This window comes from Heterodontus francisci, chromosome 3, assembly GCF_036365525.1.
Source record: "Heterodontus francisci isolate sHetFra1 chromosome 3, sHetFra1.hap1, whole genome shotgun sequence".
NCBI lineage: Eukaryota > Metazoa > Chordata > Chondrichthyes > Heterodontiformes > Heterodontidae > Heterodontus > Heterodontus francisci.
In genome coordinates this window covers 137725145-137742653 of record NC_090373.1, presented here as the reverse complement: position 1 = coordinate 137742653, position 17509 = coordinate 137725145, and the positions used below count along the sequence as shown (strand labels likewise).

The following is a 17509-nucleotide window of genomic DNA, read 5'->3' as shown; positions in this document are numbered from 1 at the left end:
AGTCAACAGCCTAATTCTTGTAACTACGCTGGAATGAATGCTTTTAAAAATTGAATATTCCATTTATATTGTTACTTATAATCTGGAGAGTTTCCGGTTTACAGGTAAATCTGCAAAGGAACTGCCTAATCAGAAAGCACTATAAATACAGCACAAGAGGAAAAGATCAAAATGAAAGCATCAATTTCCATTGATCTATGAGGTACAGCACATTATGGCCTGATTGACAGCAGCCCCACTCTTCAGCAGTCAGGTAAGTATTTCTTTGACAGCTGTCAGGAAGCAGGTGCTGGGGGCGCTTTAAATAGGGCCCCAGCACCTGCTGCACAACTGACAAAAGGTTCCTCATTGCGCCAGATGTCCCGCCTCTCCCCATGTAATATGGGGAGAACGGCTCAGCACAGTGATGCTAATGAACTCCCGCGCGAAATATCGCAGGGGCTCTGCGGCGGGCACTGAATGCAGGCACCCCCGCCGAGTTCAAAGGGCGCCACCGTGGATCACGGCGCCCAAATAAAATTCAGCCCTTGGTGTTTGAGGTGAGAGTTGGGGGAGGATAAGGAAGTAACTGGTCTTGGAACAAAAGAGCATGGAGTTATCTTTCTAGGATGATGGCTGAGTAATAGATGGTTCTGACTAAGGGAAGCAAAATATGGTGGAGCCTGATGTGGTCAAGCCAGATCTGATGATTGATGACTAAGCCAGTTGTGCACCAAGTACCTTAGAGTTTGCACTCCTCTGTAAAGAGACTGAAAATGAGGATATACCAAAAGGGGCAACGAGGCTGGGAAATAGGTGATAGATTTGCATGGGACAAGAGCATCAAGGACAGAGGTGAGATAGCAATTAAAAAGCTCCATAGTCGTAGAGTTGTTCTGATGGGTCAAAGGTGAAAGTTTGTGAATTCGTGAAGGAGCTGGAGGAAGACTATTTTCATGAGCAGGTTGTGGAATAGTGGAATTGGAGGAGGGTAGGGGATGTGGGTGGTAAGGGAGAGGAGTAGTGGTCAGAGATTGCCTTGACAGTGATAGAGATCTCAGCTGCAGTGATGAGGTGAGGAGGATATGGGTGGAGGAGTTAATATGTAGGTGAGATTGAGGGGAGTTGGGAGGACAGTGGAGTCAGGAGAGAGGGAGCTAGCAGGTTGAAATAATCCTGCAGCTTTGAGGAATGTACCAGCACACAACGCTTCTACCTTTTTGAGTTGTAGGCTCGTTCAGGATAGAATATGGAAAATCACTTTGAATTTCAGTTGACTTGGATTCATTTTCTTGTTCAAGTTCAGCCTCAGTTTTCATTGCTACGGCTTGCTGTAGTAAAGAACAGAATAAAATGTAATCTTCATTACTTGACTGCACAGAAATTGTTAACTTAATGACTCAGATAAAGCATGAAAATATGAAATGCACCTTCCCGTCACTGTAGAGCATCAGCCACAATTTAAAATTCCATTTTACGTTAAAATAAAACTCAGGTATTTCAATAAAAATAATGTATATTGTATAAATATGATGAATGTTGTTTATTTAGATTTCAAAAAAGTGACATGCAGAAGACTAATCCACAAAGTTAGCAGTGAGCTTCTGAAAAGGAGTGGAAATTATTTGAAACACAGATTGGCTTAAACATGGAACTGGATCAGCCTGGAAGTATCTTGGATGCTCAAGGATCAATGGTAGGTCTAATAATTGTTGTAGTGGACATATAAATAATCTAAGCAGAAATAACTCTCCAAATTTGTAGATAATATCAAACTGGAAGAGACTATAATCAAGAAAGAAAGGAAGAAAGAAAGAAAATTGAGCAAATAGGGATCTTGGACTGCAGTCAGAAAAATAGAGAATAGAGCACACATCTCAGGGAGTGATTCTGAGTTAGTGCAGAATGCTGGTCTGGCAAAACTTGAAGTACCGTCTACTATTTGGTCACTACATTGAGAAAAACATCCAGGCATGGAGAGGGTGCAGTGAAGAACAACTTAAAGTAATAACTGGGTTTAGGAAACTGAATTAGGAGGAAAAGTTAGAGAAGGTGGGAATAGTTAGACTAGAGAAAGAATGACTTGGGTGATCTTATTGAAGCATCCAAGATCCTAAACAATATAAATATGATAAATTTCAATATGTTTAATATAGTTACAGATTCTACAATATGAGGGCATAATAAACTTATAAGATTGAAGGTGAAAAGGCTGTTTACATTATTTTGTGCAGTATTTCATTGACTGCCAAGGCAAGCACTGGGTGCTGATCAAATTAACAAACCCAAGAGAGAGTTAGATAAATACTTGAAGAAAAATGTAATGGATATGTTTGAGAGGTTTCATAAGATGTATTATTTCCAAGACACTTCTTCTGGTTTTGTACATTTATGTGTTCCTAAATACAATGCGGCAGATTTGACTTTGTGAGATGGTGTTGTTAGGACCAGGTGAGATAGAGGTTTAGGGGTTCCCTTTCAGCCTTCACCTGGTCTTACTGTAACAGGGTTTGATTTTAAACATGCCGTGTTTTGAGCTGCCCCTTGGTGAATCCTTGTTCACCGCTTTTATTGCCATTGTCTGACACTTGTATGGCACAAATGTTACTTGCCACTTATCTGCCCAAGCCTAATTGCTGTCCAGGTCTTGGTGCATATGGACACAGACTGCTACAGTATCTGAGGAGTCGCGAATGGTACTGAACATCATACAATCATCAGCAAACATCAACACTTCTGACCTTATGATGGAGGAAAGATCATTGATGAAGCAGCTGAAGATGGTTGGGCCTCGGACATTACCCTGAAGAACTCCTGCAGCAATGTCCTGGGTCTGAAATGATTGGTCTTTAACAACCACAACCATCTTCCTTTGTGCTAGGTATGACTCCAACCAGGGAGATTTTTCCCCCTGATTCCCATTGACTTCAATTTGGCTAGAGCTCCTTGATGTGTTGAGGTGGATGATCGGGGGGAGATGGTGTTGTAGCGGTAATGTCACTGGACTAGCAATCCAGAAATCCAGGCTAATGCTCGGGGGGACATGGGTTCATATCCCACCATGGCAGATTGTGAAATTTGAATTCAATTCATGACCATGAAACCATTGTCGATTGATGTAAAAACCCATCTGGTTCACTAATGTCCTTTAGGGAAGGAAATCTGCTATCCTTACCTGGTCTGGCATCCTTACCTTGGGGTGGCACAGTGGCGCAGTGGTTAGCACCGCAGCCTCACAGCTGCAGCGACCTGGGTTCAATTCTGGGTACTGCCTGTGTGGAGTTTGCAAGTTCTCCCTGTGTCTGCGTGGGTTTCCTCCGGGTGCTCCGGTTTCCTCCCACAGCCAAAAGACTTGCAGGTTGATAGGTAAATTATCCATTATAAATTGCCCCTAGTATAGGTAGGTGGTAGGGGAATATAGGGACAGGTGAGGATGTGGTAGGAATATGGGATTAGTGTAGGATTAGTCTTAATGGGCGGTTAATGGTTGGCACAGACTCGGTGGGCCGAAGGGCCTGTTTCAGTGCTGTATCTCTAAATCTAAATCTAAATCTAAAATCTAAGATGTGACTCCAGACCCACAGCAATGTGGTTGTCTCTTAAATGCCCATTAAAATGGCCTAACAAGCCATTCACTTCAAGGGCAATTCGGGATGGGCAATAAATGCTGGCCTAGCCAACGATGCCCACATCCCATGAACAAATTAAAAAAAATTCAGCTATGATCTAGTTGAATGGCAGAGCAAGCTTGAGGGGCTGAATAGCCTACTCCTGCTCCTATTTCCTCTGTTCCTATGCCACACTTGGTCAAATGCAGCCTTGATATCAAGGGCAATTACTTTCACCTTACCTCTGAAGTTCAGCTCTTTTGTCCATATTTGGACCAAGACTGTAATGAGGTCAGGAGCCGAGTGACCCTGGCGGAACCCAAACTGAGCATCAGTGAGCAGGTAGTTGCTGTTTAAGTGGGACTTGATAGCACTGTCGATGACACCTTCCATCACTTTGCTGATGATCAAGAGTAGACTGATGGGGCGGTGATTTCCTGGATTGGATTTGCCCTGCTTTTTGTAGATAGGACATACCTGGGCAATTTTGTTTATTCTTTCATCCTTGCCAGTGATGCCCACATCCCTAATTGCCCTTGAACTGAGTGGCTTTCTAGGCTATTTCAAAAGGCCCCTACCTGCCAAGAATGAGGCACAATAATTTTGCCACATGGACATTAAATTTCAAATTGTCGCAGGAAAGAAGAGAAAGCCTGTGACAAGGGGTTTCAAGGCCCCTGGCTGGAAAGACATTTTGCATATTAACAGACAGTGTTTGAACCACAGGAGCTATACCCTGCTACAATACAATCCACAAACAGACGTTGGCAAATCAGTTAATCACATGACTAACCTGTTTGGCAGTCTGTTTTTTTTTCTGAATTGTAGAGTTTGAACTGAGAGCATGCAGAAAGCTCTTTGCTCCTGGATTGAAAAGCCTTCTCCTGGCTGCCTCGCCACAGCCTCTCCTGCCTGCTCCCATCTCTTTCTCACAGAACTCCAAAACCCACTGAAGACACATGAACCCCAAAGGAGAAAAATCTCCTACAGTGAACAAGGTTTAAGAAGAATACTGGGCCCCAATGAAAAGCAAGATCTACCTACAATCAAGGACTCTACAGCAAGCTCGAAGCACAGTAACAAAAAGCCCTCTTCAGAGATTATCTCAAACCTTTCCATTTTATTTTTCTTCTGCTCTTTTTGTCCCTTTCAGCATGTGTGTATTGAGTATGCATGCTAGCATGGGCGCGTCGTGTATCCGTAGGCATTAACTGAATTAGAGTTTAAGTTTAAGTTTAATAAATTTCACTTTTCTTCTCTAAACCTGAGAAAACCTGTTGTGCTGGTTTCTTTGCCTTATAATGGAAAGCGGTGAGCAAGGATTCACCAAGGGGGAGCTAAAAACACAGTATGTTTAAAATTAAACCCTATTACAGTAAGACCAGGTGAAGATTGAAAGGGAACCCTACACCTCTTTCTCACCTGGTCGTAACAATAGTTAAGTGTCAACCACATTACTCTGGGTCTGAGTCACATGTAGGCCAGACCAGGTAAGGATGGCAGATTTCTTTCCCTAAAGGACATTGGTGAACCAGATGGGTTTTACAATTGTTGATAGTTTCATGGCACCACTACTGAGAATAGCTTTCAATTCCAGATTTCCTTCAAATAATTGAATTTTATTAATTAAATTTAAATTCCACCAGATACAGTGGTATCCTCAGGGCATTATGCTGGGCCTCTGGATTACTAGCCAGTGGCATTACCATCATGCCACCATCTCCCCCCAATTTTCCATATTGTCATCTAGGTGTCAATGTTGTAACTGTACTGGAACAACTTAGCTAGTGGTGCAGCTAGATTTGCAGCAGAAGTCTTCAGTACTACAGCTGGGATGTTGTCAGAACCCATTGACTTTACAGTATCCAGTGCCTTTGGCCATTTTTCGATATCATGTGGAGTGAATCGAATTGGCTGAAGACTGGCATCTGTGATGCTGGGGATGTCAGGAGGCGGCTGAGATGGATCATTCACTTGGCTCGTCTGGCTGAAGATGGTTGCAAATGCTTCAGCCTTGTTTTTTGCACTGACATGCTGCGCTCCTCCATCACTGAGGATGGGGATATTCGTGGAGCCTCCTCCTCTGGTTAGTTGTTTAATTGTCCACCACCATTCACAACTGGATGTTGAAGGACTGCAGAGCTTTAATCTGATCTGTTGGTTGTGGACCACTTAGCTCTGCCTATTGCATGCTGCTTCTGCTGTTTGGCATGCAAGTAGTCCTGTGTTGTAGCTTCCTAAATTATGCAATCTGGATGCCTGCACCTGGCATTGGGCCTCAATTTACATATTTAAAATGCTGCCTGCTGTAGACCCAGTAAAAACACATATAGTAAAAATATATAAGAACTTAGTTGAAACAAAGGGGCTAGTCACACAACAATGAACAGTGTGTTAAAGCATAGGGGGTGGGGTTGGGTAGAAAGGGGCCACAGCACACGGATGGCCGAGGAATTGTAGACAGTATAGAAAAGACATATTGATGATCCCGGACACAGTCTTTGCACGTAGTAGATAAAGGAGTCGTCATGGACACCAGATATGATTAGACTCATAGTAGACAATGGGAAACTGTAAAATATTGAACAGGTTCTCACTGAGCCAAATAAGGAATTATCATTATGTCATTATACCAGATTCCTATGAGTAAGTAAGAGGGGACGGTCTTGGAAACAAGATGTAACCCCTGACTGAAACTGGGAAAGGCACGAGAACCCCGGGGAAGAACACTCAAGAAGATACCCCTGAGCCAAGGGCTCAGAGAAGAGAAGAGCAGCCGCAAGTCCGAGGCTGATCACCTTGTGCCTTGATGGGTAGTATTCTGTGCAAGTAATGTGAGCTTGTACTTTGATGATTCTTGATACTGTGCAAGTTAGTGAGAGCTTGTATTTGATGATTTAGTGTGTGAATAAAATATTGATATACCTTTCACCAATTGGATTCTGTGGATTCTTTAAGAGTAAGTGCATATTAGGCACAACACTGCTATTTCAGGTAAGGGCTAAACATTGCATCAAACAGGCCTTGGGAGTGAAAGGAACAGCCAGAGTGCCCCCGCCCCACCCTGACATGCCCCTACCCTACCCACAGCCACAAAATGTGTGTGGTCATCAGTTGAATTTCTCCTCTGGTTTCTGTTTCGATCATTAGCTCCAATTGTGCATTCCACCACCTCAGAATTCTCATGTTTGAAAAGGTTTCTCCCCTGTATGACTTAAATATCTTACATTTATATCACTTTGCTCTAGACTCCTCAGCCAATGGAAACAATCTCTATCTCATCCTTTCATGACATTACTACTGGATTGTTTTTCAACAATAAGTGTGAAAAGCTAAAAATGAATTCCTTACCTATAGTTCACCAAACCTCCGTTCTAATCTTGAGTTTAGAAGAAAGGCTCTTTTCCCTGAGGGCTACATCTGGCCATAATTGCACTTTGCACCACCGGTTGCAGGATGCAAATGAGCTGATTTGAATTTAAAAATACATTGTAATTCAATGGGGCGATTTTAGGCTCACATACTTCCTGCATAACTTGTATACAGGATACAATTGGCACAGTGCCATGTTGGTTGCTATAGCTACCTTGCACAGAACTGTACAATCGGAGAGCAAAACAAGGAAGAGGAAAAATAAATGGATGTAAGAAAGCTTGACAGAATCATCAAACTGTGAGCCACATTTTTTATTGAGGAAGTTAGATGAAGGATTCAAGCCATAGTGCAGGATAACATAAGAATATAAGAAATAGGAGCAGGAGTAGACCATATGGCCCATCAAGCCTGTTCCACCATTTAATCTGATCAAGGCCACTGTCCGTCAGTGGTGGAGGGAGTGAATATTTGTAGATGGGGTGCCAATCAAGGGGGCTGCTTTGTCCTGGATGGTGTTGAGCTTCTTGAGTGTTGTTGGAGCTGCACCCATCCAGGCAAGTGGAGAATATTCCATCATATTCCAGACTTGTGCCTTGTAGATGGTGGACCCACTTTGGGGAGTTAGGAGGTGAGTTATTCGCCACAGGATTCCGAGCCTCTGACCTGCTCTTCGAGCCACTGTATTTATATGGCTACTCCAGTTCAGTTTCTAGTCAATGGTAACCCCCAGGTTATTGCTAGTGGGGGATTCAGCGATTGTAATGTCAAGGGGAGATGGTTAGATTCTCTCTTGTTGGAGATGGTCATTGCCTGGCACTGGTGTGGCACAAATGTTACTTGCCACTTATCAGCCCAAGCCTGGATATTGTCCAGGTCTTGTTGCATTTCTACACAGACTGCTTCAGTATCTGAGGAGTCATGAATGATTGCCCATGAAATAGCTGTGCCATCAAAGCCATTTTCTGGCAGACAATATTTGAGAAACTGCATGATAAATCCTGCAGATATAGTATGGTGAAACTTCAAGCACGCTCCAAAAGCCAGGGCCTGAGGTCAATCTGAAATGCGGCGCTGCATTTAATAATGGAGGTAAGCTGTGGAAAATGAAAGAAAGCCAAATGTGGGCTAGCAGTTGTGCTGTATGGCTGGGAGATACACTCTTTCTCTACTGTTTCTTCAATGGCCTCGAGCAATCTCTTTAAGAACCACAGTTTAGGCAGCTGTAAAACTGAAAATACTAGGTGGAGCTTGCTCGGCGCATGGTGCACCTAGTTTTTCACACATTTTACAGACGGTGCAGGATCCTTCTCCATATGTTCAAATTGATCCATTCCAGGCCAGGGAAGTTTAAAAAAAAAATAAGAATTAAGCTTAACTATATCCTTTGAGCAAGCAGCAACTGTCTAGCTGTCTATGGCACAAAGGTAGTAAAGGAAGTTACTTCATTTCGTGACACCAGCACACATCACAACACATATGCAAAACCAAAATACTGCAGATGCTGGAAATCTGAACTAAAAACAGAAAATGTTGGAAATTTGCAGCAGGTTTAATAGCTTCTGTGGGGAGAGAAACAGTTAACGTTGCAGGTCTGTGACCTTTCATCAGAACTGATGAGCAGAATTTTACTGGCCCCCAGGTGGGAGGCTAATAGGTTGAGGGTGGGAGGGGGTTGGCCACTGGTAAAATAGTAGGGAAGCTGCGTGGGACAACTCCTGGGCATGGTCTCCCTGGCAAGGAATTTTCCTAGCGGCAGGACTAGTCCATGGAGGCTAGCAGTTGATTTGCATAATTACAGGCCGGTGAGTCTAACATCAGTGGTTGGGAAACTACTGGAAAAAATTCTGAGGGATAGGATTAATCTTCACTTGGAGAGGCAGGGATTAATCAGGGATAGTCAGCATGTCTTTGTCAGGAGGAGATCATGTCTAACAAATTTGATTGAATTTTTCGAGGAGGTGACTAGATGTGTAGATGAGAGTAAAGCAGTTGATGTGGTCTACATGGACGTCAGTAAGGCTTTTGATAAGGTCCCGCGTAGGAGATTGGTTAAGAAGGTAAGAGCCCATGGGATCCAGGGCAATTTGGCAAATTGGATCCAAAATTGGCTTAGTAGCAGGAGGCAGAGGGTAATGGTCGAGGGTTGTTTTTGCGATTGGTAGCCTGTGACCAGTGGTGTAAGGGCAGGGATCGATGCTGGGACCCTTGCTGTTTGTAGTGTACATTAATGATTTAGACGTGGATATAGGAGGTATAATCAGTAAGTTCGCAGATGACACGAAAATTGGTGGTGCCGTAAATAGTGAGGAGGAAAGCCTTAGATTACAGGACGATATAGATGGGCTGGTAAAATGGGCAGAGCAGTGCCAAATGGAAATTAATCCTGAGACGTATGAGGTGATGCATTTTGGGAGGACTAACAAGGCAAGACAATGGATGGTAGGACCCTAGGAAGTACAGAGGGTCAGAGGGACCTTGATGTACTTGTCCATAGATCACTGAAGGCAGCAGCACAGGTGGATAAGGTGTTTAGGAAGGCATATGGGATGCATGCCTTTATTAGCTGAGGAATAGAATATAGGAGCAGGGAGGTTATAATGAAGCTGTCTAAAATGATGGTTAGGCCACAGCTGGAGTATTGCGTACAGTTCTGGTCGCTACACTATAGGAAGGATGTGATTGCACTGGAGAGGGTGCAGAGGAGATTCACCAGGATGTTGCCTGGGCTGGAGCTTTTCAGCTATGAAGAGGGACTGGATAGGCTAGACTTGTTTTCCTTAGAGCAGAGAAGGCTGAGGGGAGACCAGACAGAGGTATACAAAATTATGAGGGATGTATATAGGGTAGATAGGATGAAACTTTTTCCCTCAGTGAAGGTGTCAATAACCAGGGGACATTGATTTAAGCTAAGGGGCAGGAGGTTTCGAGGGGATTTGAGGAATAATTTTTTCACCCAGAGGGTGGTTGGATTCTGGAACGCACTGCCTGAAGGGGTGGTGGAGGCAGGAAACCTCACAATATTTAAGTATTTAGATCTGCACGTGAAACACCATAGCATACCAGGCTACGGGCCAAGGGCTGGAAAATGGGATTAGAATAGATAGGTGCTTGATGGCCAGTACAGACACGATGGGCCGAAGGGCCTGTTTCTGTGCTGTATAACTCTATGACTCTATGATTCAGGGCCATGTTACAAAGCCGCCGGTATTTTGCCCTACCGCATGGGGAGGCTGCCAGCTTAATGGAGGCAGCCTCCCTGTGACAGCCCGGGCGCTGTCAGAGCCGGAGGCTCAATGGACCAAAGAGGGAGCCAGGAGCAGGGAAGCCCCCAAGGCTTAATCATCTTGTGAAGGAGTTTCTCCTCTGTCGCTTGGCCTCCTGAATTTTTATTTGTTACTTACCTGTCAGAGGCTTGAGGTCTCCTGCCTGCCTCAGCTGTGACCATCTCTCCCTGCAGCGCTGCTGAAACTTCAGAACTGCTGGCCCTCTGATTGGGCCAGCAGCTTCAGGAGCCTGCCTGCCATCTTTAATTGGATGGTAGGCCTGCAGGTGGCCAATTGGAGGCTACATGTGGTAAAATCAGTGAGCCAGTCCCGCTGCCAGCAAGTGCGGGCTCAGGATCCACTTTTCATCCCGGCATCAGGGTCCCAAACCGGGGTAATATTCAGGCTAATGTTTCAAGTGTGTGATCTTTCATCAGAAAAGGGAAATGTAAGAGATGCAATAGGATTTAAGCAAATGAAAAGGAAAGGGTGGGAAAAGGAACAAAAAGGAAGGTCTGTCCTAGGGTGGAATGCAGGAGAGATTAAATGACAAAAGTTTTCATGGTTCAAGGCCAAAGAGAGTATTAATGGGAAAATTAAAGACACAAAAGATATGTCCAGTGGAGGTGTAAATGACAGAATCATGAATAACTGCCATCCAAAAGCAAACAAAAGGGGAAAAAAGGAGAAACGAGAGAAAAACCCAAACCAGCATAGAAAAAGGAAGCACAATGGGGGCAAAGGTTATGATCTAACATTATTAAACTCAATGTTGAGTCCAGAAGGCTGTAAAGTCCCAGTCAAAAGATGAAGTGCTGTTCCACGAGTTTGTGTTTAGTTTCATTGAAACACTGTAGCAGGCTGAGGACAGAAAGGTCAGAGTGAGAGCAAGAATTAAAATGACAGGTGACCAGAAGCTCAGGGTCATGTTTGCGGACTGAACAGAGATGACCCGTAAAGTGATCACCCAATCTGCATTTGGTCTGCCAATGTAGAGGAGACCACATCGTGATCAACAATCACAGAATCTCTGAATTGCTACTGCACAGAAAGAGGCCATTCAACCCATCATGTCTGTACCGGGTCTCCGAGTGAGCAATTCACTTAGTGGTATTCTCCTGCCTTCTCCCCATAACCCTGTACATTCTACCTTTTCTGGTAAATATCTAATTCCCTTTTGAATGCCTCGATTGAACCTACCTCCACCACACTCTCAGGCAGTGCATTTCAGATCCTAACCACTCATTGCGTGAAAAAGTTTTTCCTCAAGTCGATTTTGCTTCTTTTGCCAATTACTTTAAATCTGTGCCCTCTCATTCTCGATCCTTTCACGAGTGGGAACAGTTTTTCCCTATCCACTCTGTCCAGACTCCTCATGATTTTGAATACCTCTATCAAATCTCCTCTCAGCTTTCTCGAAGGAAAACAGTCCCAACTTTTAGTTTAGTTTAGAGATACAGCACTGAAACAGGCCCTTCGGCCCACCGAGTCTGTGCCGACCATCAACCACCCATTTATACTAATCCTACACTAATCCCAGATTCCTACTACATCCCCACCTGTCCCTCTATTTCCCTACCACCTACCTATACTAGGGGCAATTTTATAATGGCCAATTAACCTATCAACCTGCAAGTCTTTGGCATGTGGGAGGAAACCAGAGCACCCGGAGGAAACCCACGCAGACACAGGGAGAACTTGCAAACTCCACACAAGCAGTACCCAGAATCGAACCCGGGTCCCTGGAGCTGTGAGGCTGCGGTGCTAACCACTGCGCTACTGTGCCGCCCGTAACACTTTCTGTTTTTATTACAGAGCAAATATATCCCAGAAACAGTTAAGTGCCTTTAGGAGAAGAGGGCGTTAATTGTGTATTAATTGAGTTTAATCATGCAGGTGAAGAACATTAATTGGGGTTTCACTTGAGCACACTTATTGAAAATGGGGTGTCGTTGAGTTAGGTGTATGCTTGCATTTATTTACAGATTGAAACACTACAAGACTGTAAAGATTGGCTTCAGTACTATCCTTCACCAACTTTCTGGAATAGAACAGAGGGAACAAACAAAATAAAAACAAATTGTGTGCTTGGTGTCAAATGAGTATATTGACCACTAGTAAGCTTAGGCAAGTGGCACTGAAAATTCTAGTTCCAATTATATAAAAAAAAGTGACCAACTTCTCCAATTTATCTTCATAACTAAAGTTCCTCACCTCTGGAACCATTCTCGTGAATCTTTTTTGTACTCTCTCCAATATTTTGACATCTGTCCTAAAGCATGGCACGCAGAACTGGATGCGATACTCCAGCTGAGGCCAAACTAGTGTCGTACACGTTCAATAAAACCTCCTTGATCTTAAATAGAAACATAGAAATAGGAGCAGGAGTAGGCCATTCGACCCTTCGGGCCTGCTCTGCCATTCAAAAAAGATCATGGCTGATTGTCTAATTCAGTACCCTGCTCCCGCTTTCTCCCCATATCCCTTGATCCCTTTGGCATTAAGAAATGTATCTATCTCCTTCTTGAATATATTTAATGGCTTGGCCTCCACCGCCTTCTGCGGTAGAGAATTCCACAGGTTCACCACCCTCTGAATGAAGAAACTTCTCCTCACCTCGGTTCTAAATGGCATACCCCATATCCTTAGACTGTGACCCCTGGTTCTGGACTCCCCAGCCATCGGGAACATCCTCCCTACATCTAGCCTGTCTAGTCCTGTTAGAATTGTATAGGTTTCTATGAGATCCCCTCTCATTCTTCTAAACTCTAGTGACTATAGGCCTAGTCGACCCAAACTCTCCTCATTTGTCAATCCTGCCATCCCGGGAATCAGCCTTGTAAATCTTTTTTGCACTCCCTCCATGGCAAGAACATCCTTCCTCAGATAAGGAGACCTAAACTGTACACAGTACTCCAGATGTGGTCTCACCAAGCCCTGTATAACTGCAGTAAGACATCCTTGCTCCTGTACTCAAATCCTCTTACAATGAAGGCCAACATACCATGCGCCTTCTTAACTGCTTGCTGCACCTGAATGCTTGCTTTCAGCGACAGGTGTGCAAAGACACCCAGATCTCGTTGCACCTCCCCCATTTCCCAATCTATCACCATTCAGATAATAATCTGCCTTTCAGTTTTTACAACCAAAGTGGATAACCTCACATTTATCCACATCATATTGCATCTGCCATACATTTGCCCACTCACTCAACTTGTCCAAATCACATTGGAGCCTCTTTACATCCTCCTCACAGCTCACATTCCACCCCATCGCCCCCCCAGCTTTGTGTAGTCTGCAAACCCGGAAATGTTACATTTAGTTCCCTGACCCAAGTCATTAATATATATTGTGAATAGTTGGGGCCCAAGCACTGATCCCTGTGTTACTCCACTAGTCAATGCCTGCCACCCAGAAAAAGACCCGTTTATTCCTACTCTCTGTTTCCTGTCTGTCAACCAATACTCAATCCATGCCAGTATATTACCCCCAATCCAATGTGCTTTAATTTTTAATTTTTTTAATTTCTCTTATGTGGGACCTTATCAAAAGCCTTCTGAAAATTCAAATACACCACATCCACTGGTTCTCCCTCATCCATTCTACTAGTTACATCCTCAAAAAAACTCCAGTAGATTTGTTAAGCATGATTTCCCTTTTGTAAACCCATGCTGACTTTGTCCAATCCCCTTTATGCTTTCCAGGTGTTCTGCTATCACATCCTTTATAACATTTTCCCCACGACTGATGTAAGGCTAACTTGTCTGTAATTATCTGGTTTATCTCTCCCTCCTTTTTTAAATGGTGGGGTTATATTTGCCACCTTCCAATTTGTAGGAACTGCTCCGGAGTCTATAAAATTTTGGAAGATGGCCACCAACGTATCCACTATTTCCAGGGCCACTTCCTTTAGTACTCTGGGATGTAGATTATCAAGTCCTGAGAATTTGTCATCCTTTAACCCCATTAATTTCCCTAGCACAATTTTTTTACTAATACTGATTTCCTTCAGTTCCTCCCTCTCATTAGACTCTGGGTTCCCTAACATTTCTGGGAGGTTATTTGTGTCCTCCTTTGTGAAGATAGAACCAAAGTATGTGTTTAATTGTTCTGCCATTTCTTTGTTCCCCATTATAATTTCCCCCATTTCTGACTGTAAGGGACCTACATTTGTCTTCATTAATCTTTTTCTCTTCACATATCTATAAAAGCTTTTACAGTCAGTTTTTATGTTCCCCGCAAGTTTACTCGCATATTCTATTTTCCCCTGCTTAATCAACCTATTTGTCCTCCTTTGCTGAATTCTAAACTGTTCCCAATCCTCAGACTTTTTGCTTTTTCTGACAATTTTATATGCCTTCTCTTTGGATCTATTACTATCCCTAATTTCTTTTGTAAGCCACGGTTGAGCCACCTTTCCGGTTTTATTTTTGTGCCAGACAGGAATGAATAATTGTTGTAATTCATGCACACATTCTTTAAATATTATCCATTGCCTATCCACGTCAACCCTTTTGGTATAGTTCCCCAATCTATCATGGCCAACTCGCACCTCATACCTTTGTAGTTTCCTTTATTTAGATGCAGGACCCCAGTTTCAGATTCAACTACTTCAGTCTCCATCTTAATTATAGAATTATATCATGTTATGGTCGCTCCTCCCCAAGGGACCCTGCACAAGATTGTTAATTAATGCTTTCTCATTGCACAATCCCCAGTCTAGGATAGCCTGTTCTCTAGTTGGTTCCTATGTCACGTACACATTCGAGGAAGTTTCAGTAGGGGAGCATTTCGGGAACAGTGACCATAATTCCATAAGTTTTAAGGTACTTGTGGATAAGGATAAGAGTAGTCCTCGGGTGAAGGTGCTAAATTGGGGGAAGGCTAATTATAACAATATTAGGCAGGAACTGAAGAATTTAGATTGGGGGCGGCTGTTTGAGGGTAAATCAACATCTGACATGTGGGATTCTTTCAAACGTCAGTTGATTAGAATCCAGGACCAGCATGTTCCTGTGAGGAAGAAGGATAAGTCTGGCAAGTTTCGGGAACCTTAGATAACGCGGGATATTGTGAGCTTCGTCAAAAAGAAAAAGGAAGCATTCATAAGGGCTGGAAGGCTAGGAACAAACGAATCCCTTGAGGAATATAAAGACAGTAGGAAGGAACTTAAGCACGGAGTCAGGAAGGCTAAAAAGGGTTATGAGAAGTCATTGGCAAAGAGGATTAAGGAAAATCCCAAGGCTTTTTATACGTATATAAAGAGCAAGAGGGTAACCAGGGAAAGGGTTGGCCCACTCAAGGACAGAGATGTGAATCTATGTGTGGAGCCAGAGGAAATGGGCGAGGTACTAAATGAGTACTTTGCATCAGTATTCACCAAGGAGAAGGACTTGGTGGATGATGAGCCTAGGGAAGGGAGTGTAGGTAGTCATTTCATTATCAAAAAGGAGGAGGTGTTGGGTGTCTTGCAAAGCATTAAGGTAGATAAGTCCCCAGGGCCTGATGGGATCTACCCCAGAATACTGAGGGAGGCAAGGGAAGAAATTGCTGGGGCCTTGACAGAAATCTTTGCATCCTCATTGGATCCCAGAGGACTGAAGAATAGCCAAAGTTGTTCCTTTGTTTAAGAAGGGTAGCAAGGATAATCCAGGAAATTATAGGCCGGTGAGCCTTAAGTCAGTGGTAGGGAAATTATTAGAGAGGATTCTTCAGGACAGGATTTACTCCCATTTGGAAACAAATGAACTTATTAGCGAGAGGCAGCATGGTTTTGTGAAGGGGAGGTCGTGTCTCACTAATTTGATTGAGTTTTTTGAGGAAGTGACGAAGATGATTGATGAAGGAAGGGCAGTGGGTGTTGTCTATATGGACTTCAGTAAAGCTTTTGACAAGGTACCTCATGGCAGACTGATACAAAAGGTGAAGTGACACGGGATCAGAGGGGAGCTGGCAAGATGGATACAGAACTGGCTCAGTCATAGAAGACAGAGGGTATCAGTGGAAGGGTGTTTTTCTGAATGGAGTGATGTGACTAGTGGTGTTCCGCAGGGATCAGTTCCGGGACCTTTGCTGTTTGTACTATGTATAAATGATTTGGAGGAAAATGTAGCTGGTCTGATTAGTAAGTTTGCGGACGACACAAAGGTTGGTAGAGTTGCGGATAGTGATGAGGATTGTCAGAGGATACAACAGGATATAGATTGGTTGGAGACTTGGGCGGAGAAATGGCAGATGGAGTTTAATCCGGACAAATGTGAGGTAATGCATTTTGGAAGGTCTAATGCAGGTGGGAGGTATACAGTAAATGGCAGAACCCATAGGAGTATTGACAGGCAGAGAGATCTGGGCGTACAGGTCCCCAGGTCACTGAAAGTGGCAACGCAGGTGGATAAGGTAGTCAAGAAGGCATACGGCATGCTTGCCTTCATCGGTCGGGGCATAGAGTATAAAAATAGGAAAGTCATGCTGCAGCTGTACAGAACTTTAGTTAGGCCACACTAAGAATATTGCGTGCAATTCTGGTCGCCACACTACCAGAAGGACGTGGAGGCTTTGGAGAGGGTACAGAAGAGGTTTACCAGGATGTTGCCTGGTCTGGAGGGCATTAGCTATGAGGAGAGGTTGGATAAACTCGGATTGTTTTCACTGGAACGACGGAGGTGGAGGGACGACATGATTGAGGTTTATAAAGTTATAAGCGGCATGGGCAGAGTGGATAGTCAGAAGCCTTTTCCCAGGGTGGAAAAGTCAGTTACTAGGGGACATAGGTTTAAGGTGAGAGGGGCAAAGTTTAGAGGGGATGTGCGAGGCAAGTTCTTTACACAGAGGGTGGTGAGTGCCTGGAACTTGTTGCCGGGGGAGGTGGTGGAAGCAGGTACCATAGAGACGTTTAAGAGACATCTTGACAAATACATGAATAGGATGGGAGTAGAGGGATACGGACCCCGGAAGTGCAGAAGGTTTTAGTTTAGGCAGGCATCAAGATCGGCACAGGCTTGGAGGGCCGAATGGCCTGTTCCTGTGCTGTACTGTTCTTTGTTCTTTGAAATCGTCCTCCACAGTATTATTGCTAATTTGGTTTGACCAATCTATATGCAGATTAAAGTCACCCATGATTACAGTTGCACCCTTATTGCATGTGTCTCTAATTTCCTGTTTAATGCCATCCCTTACATCTCCACTACTGTTTGGGGGCCTATAGACAACCCCCATCAACATTTCCTGCCCCTTGGTGTTTCTTAGCTCCACCCAAACAGATTCCACATCATGATTTCCCGAGCC

At 43.8% G+C, this 17509-nt stretch overlaps 1 protein-coding gene across 4 annotated transcripts in view; it reads right to left on the bottom strand.

The window, feature by feature from the left end:
* The window catches only part of slc2a12 (solute carrier family 2 member 12), a 159595-nt gene that overhangs the window by 42807 nt on the left and 99279 nt on the right, over window positions 1-17509 (bottom strand). For 3 of the 4 annotated variants that reach the window (XM_068026311.1, XM_068026297.1, XM_068026317.1), the window contains exon 2: window positions 1196-1310. In XM_068026311.1, coding sequence (XP_067882412.1) covers window positions 1196-1298 — 103 coding nt within the window. In that variant the 5' untranslated portion in view covers window positions 1299-1310. Of the gene's footprint in view, window positions 1-1195; window positions 1311-6938; window positions 7025-17509 lie in introns of those variants that run through there. The other variant, XM_068026304.1, reaches the window with a different exon arrangement.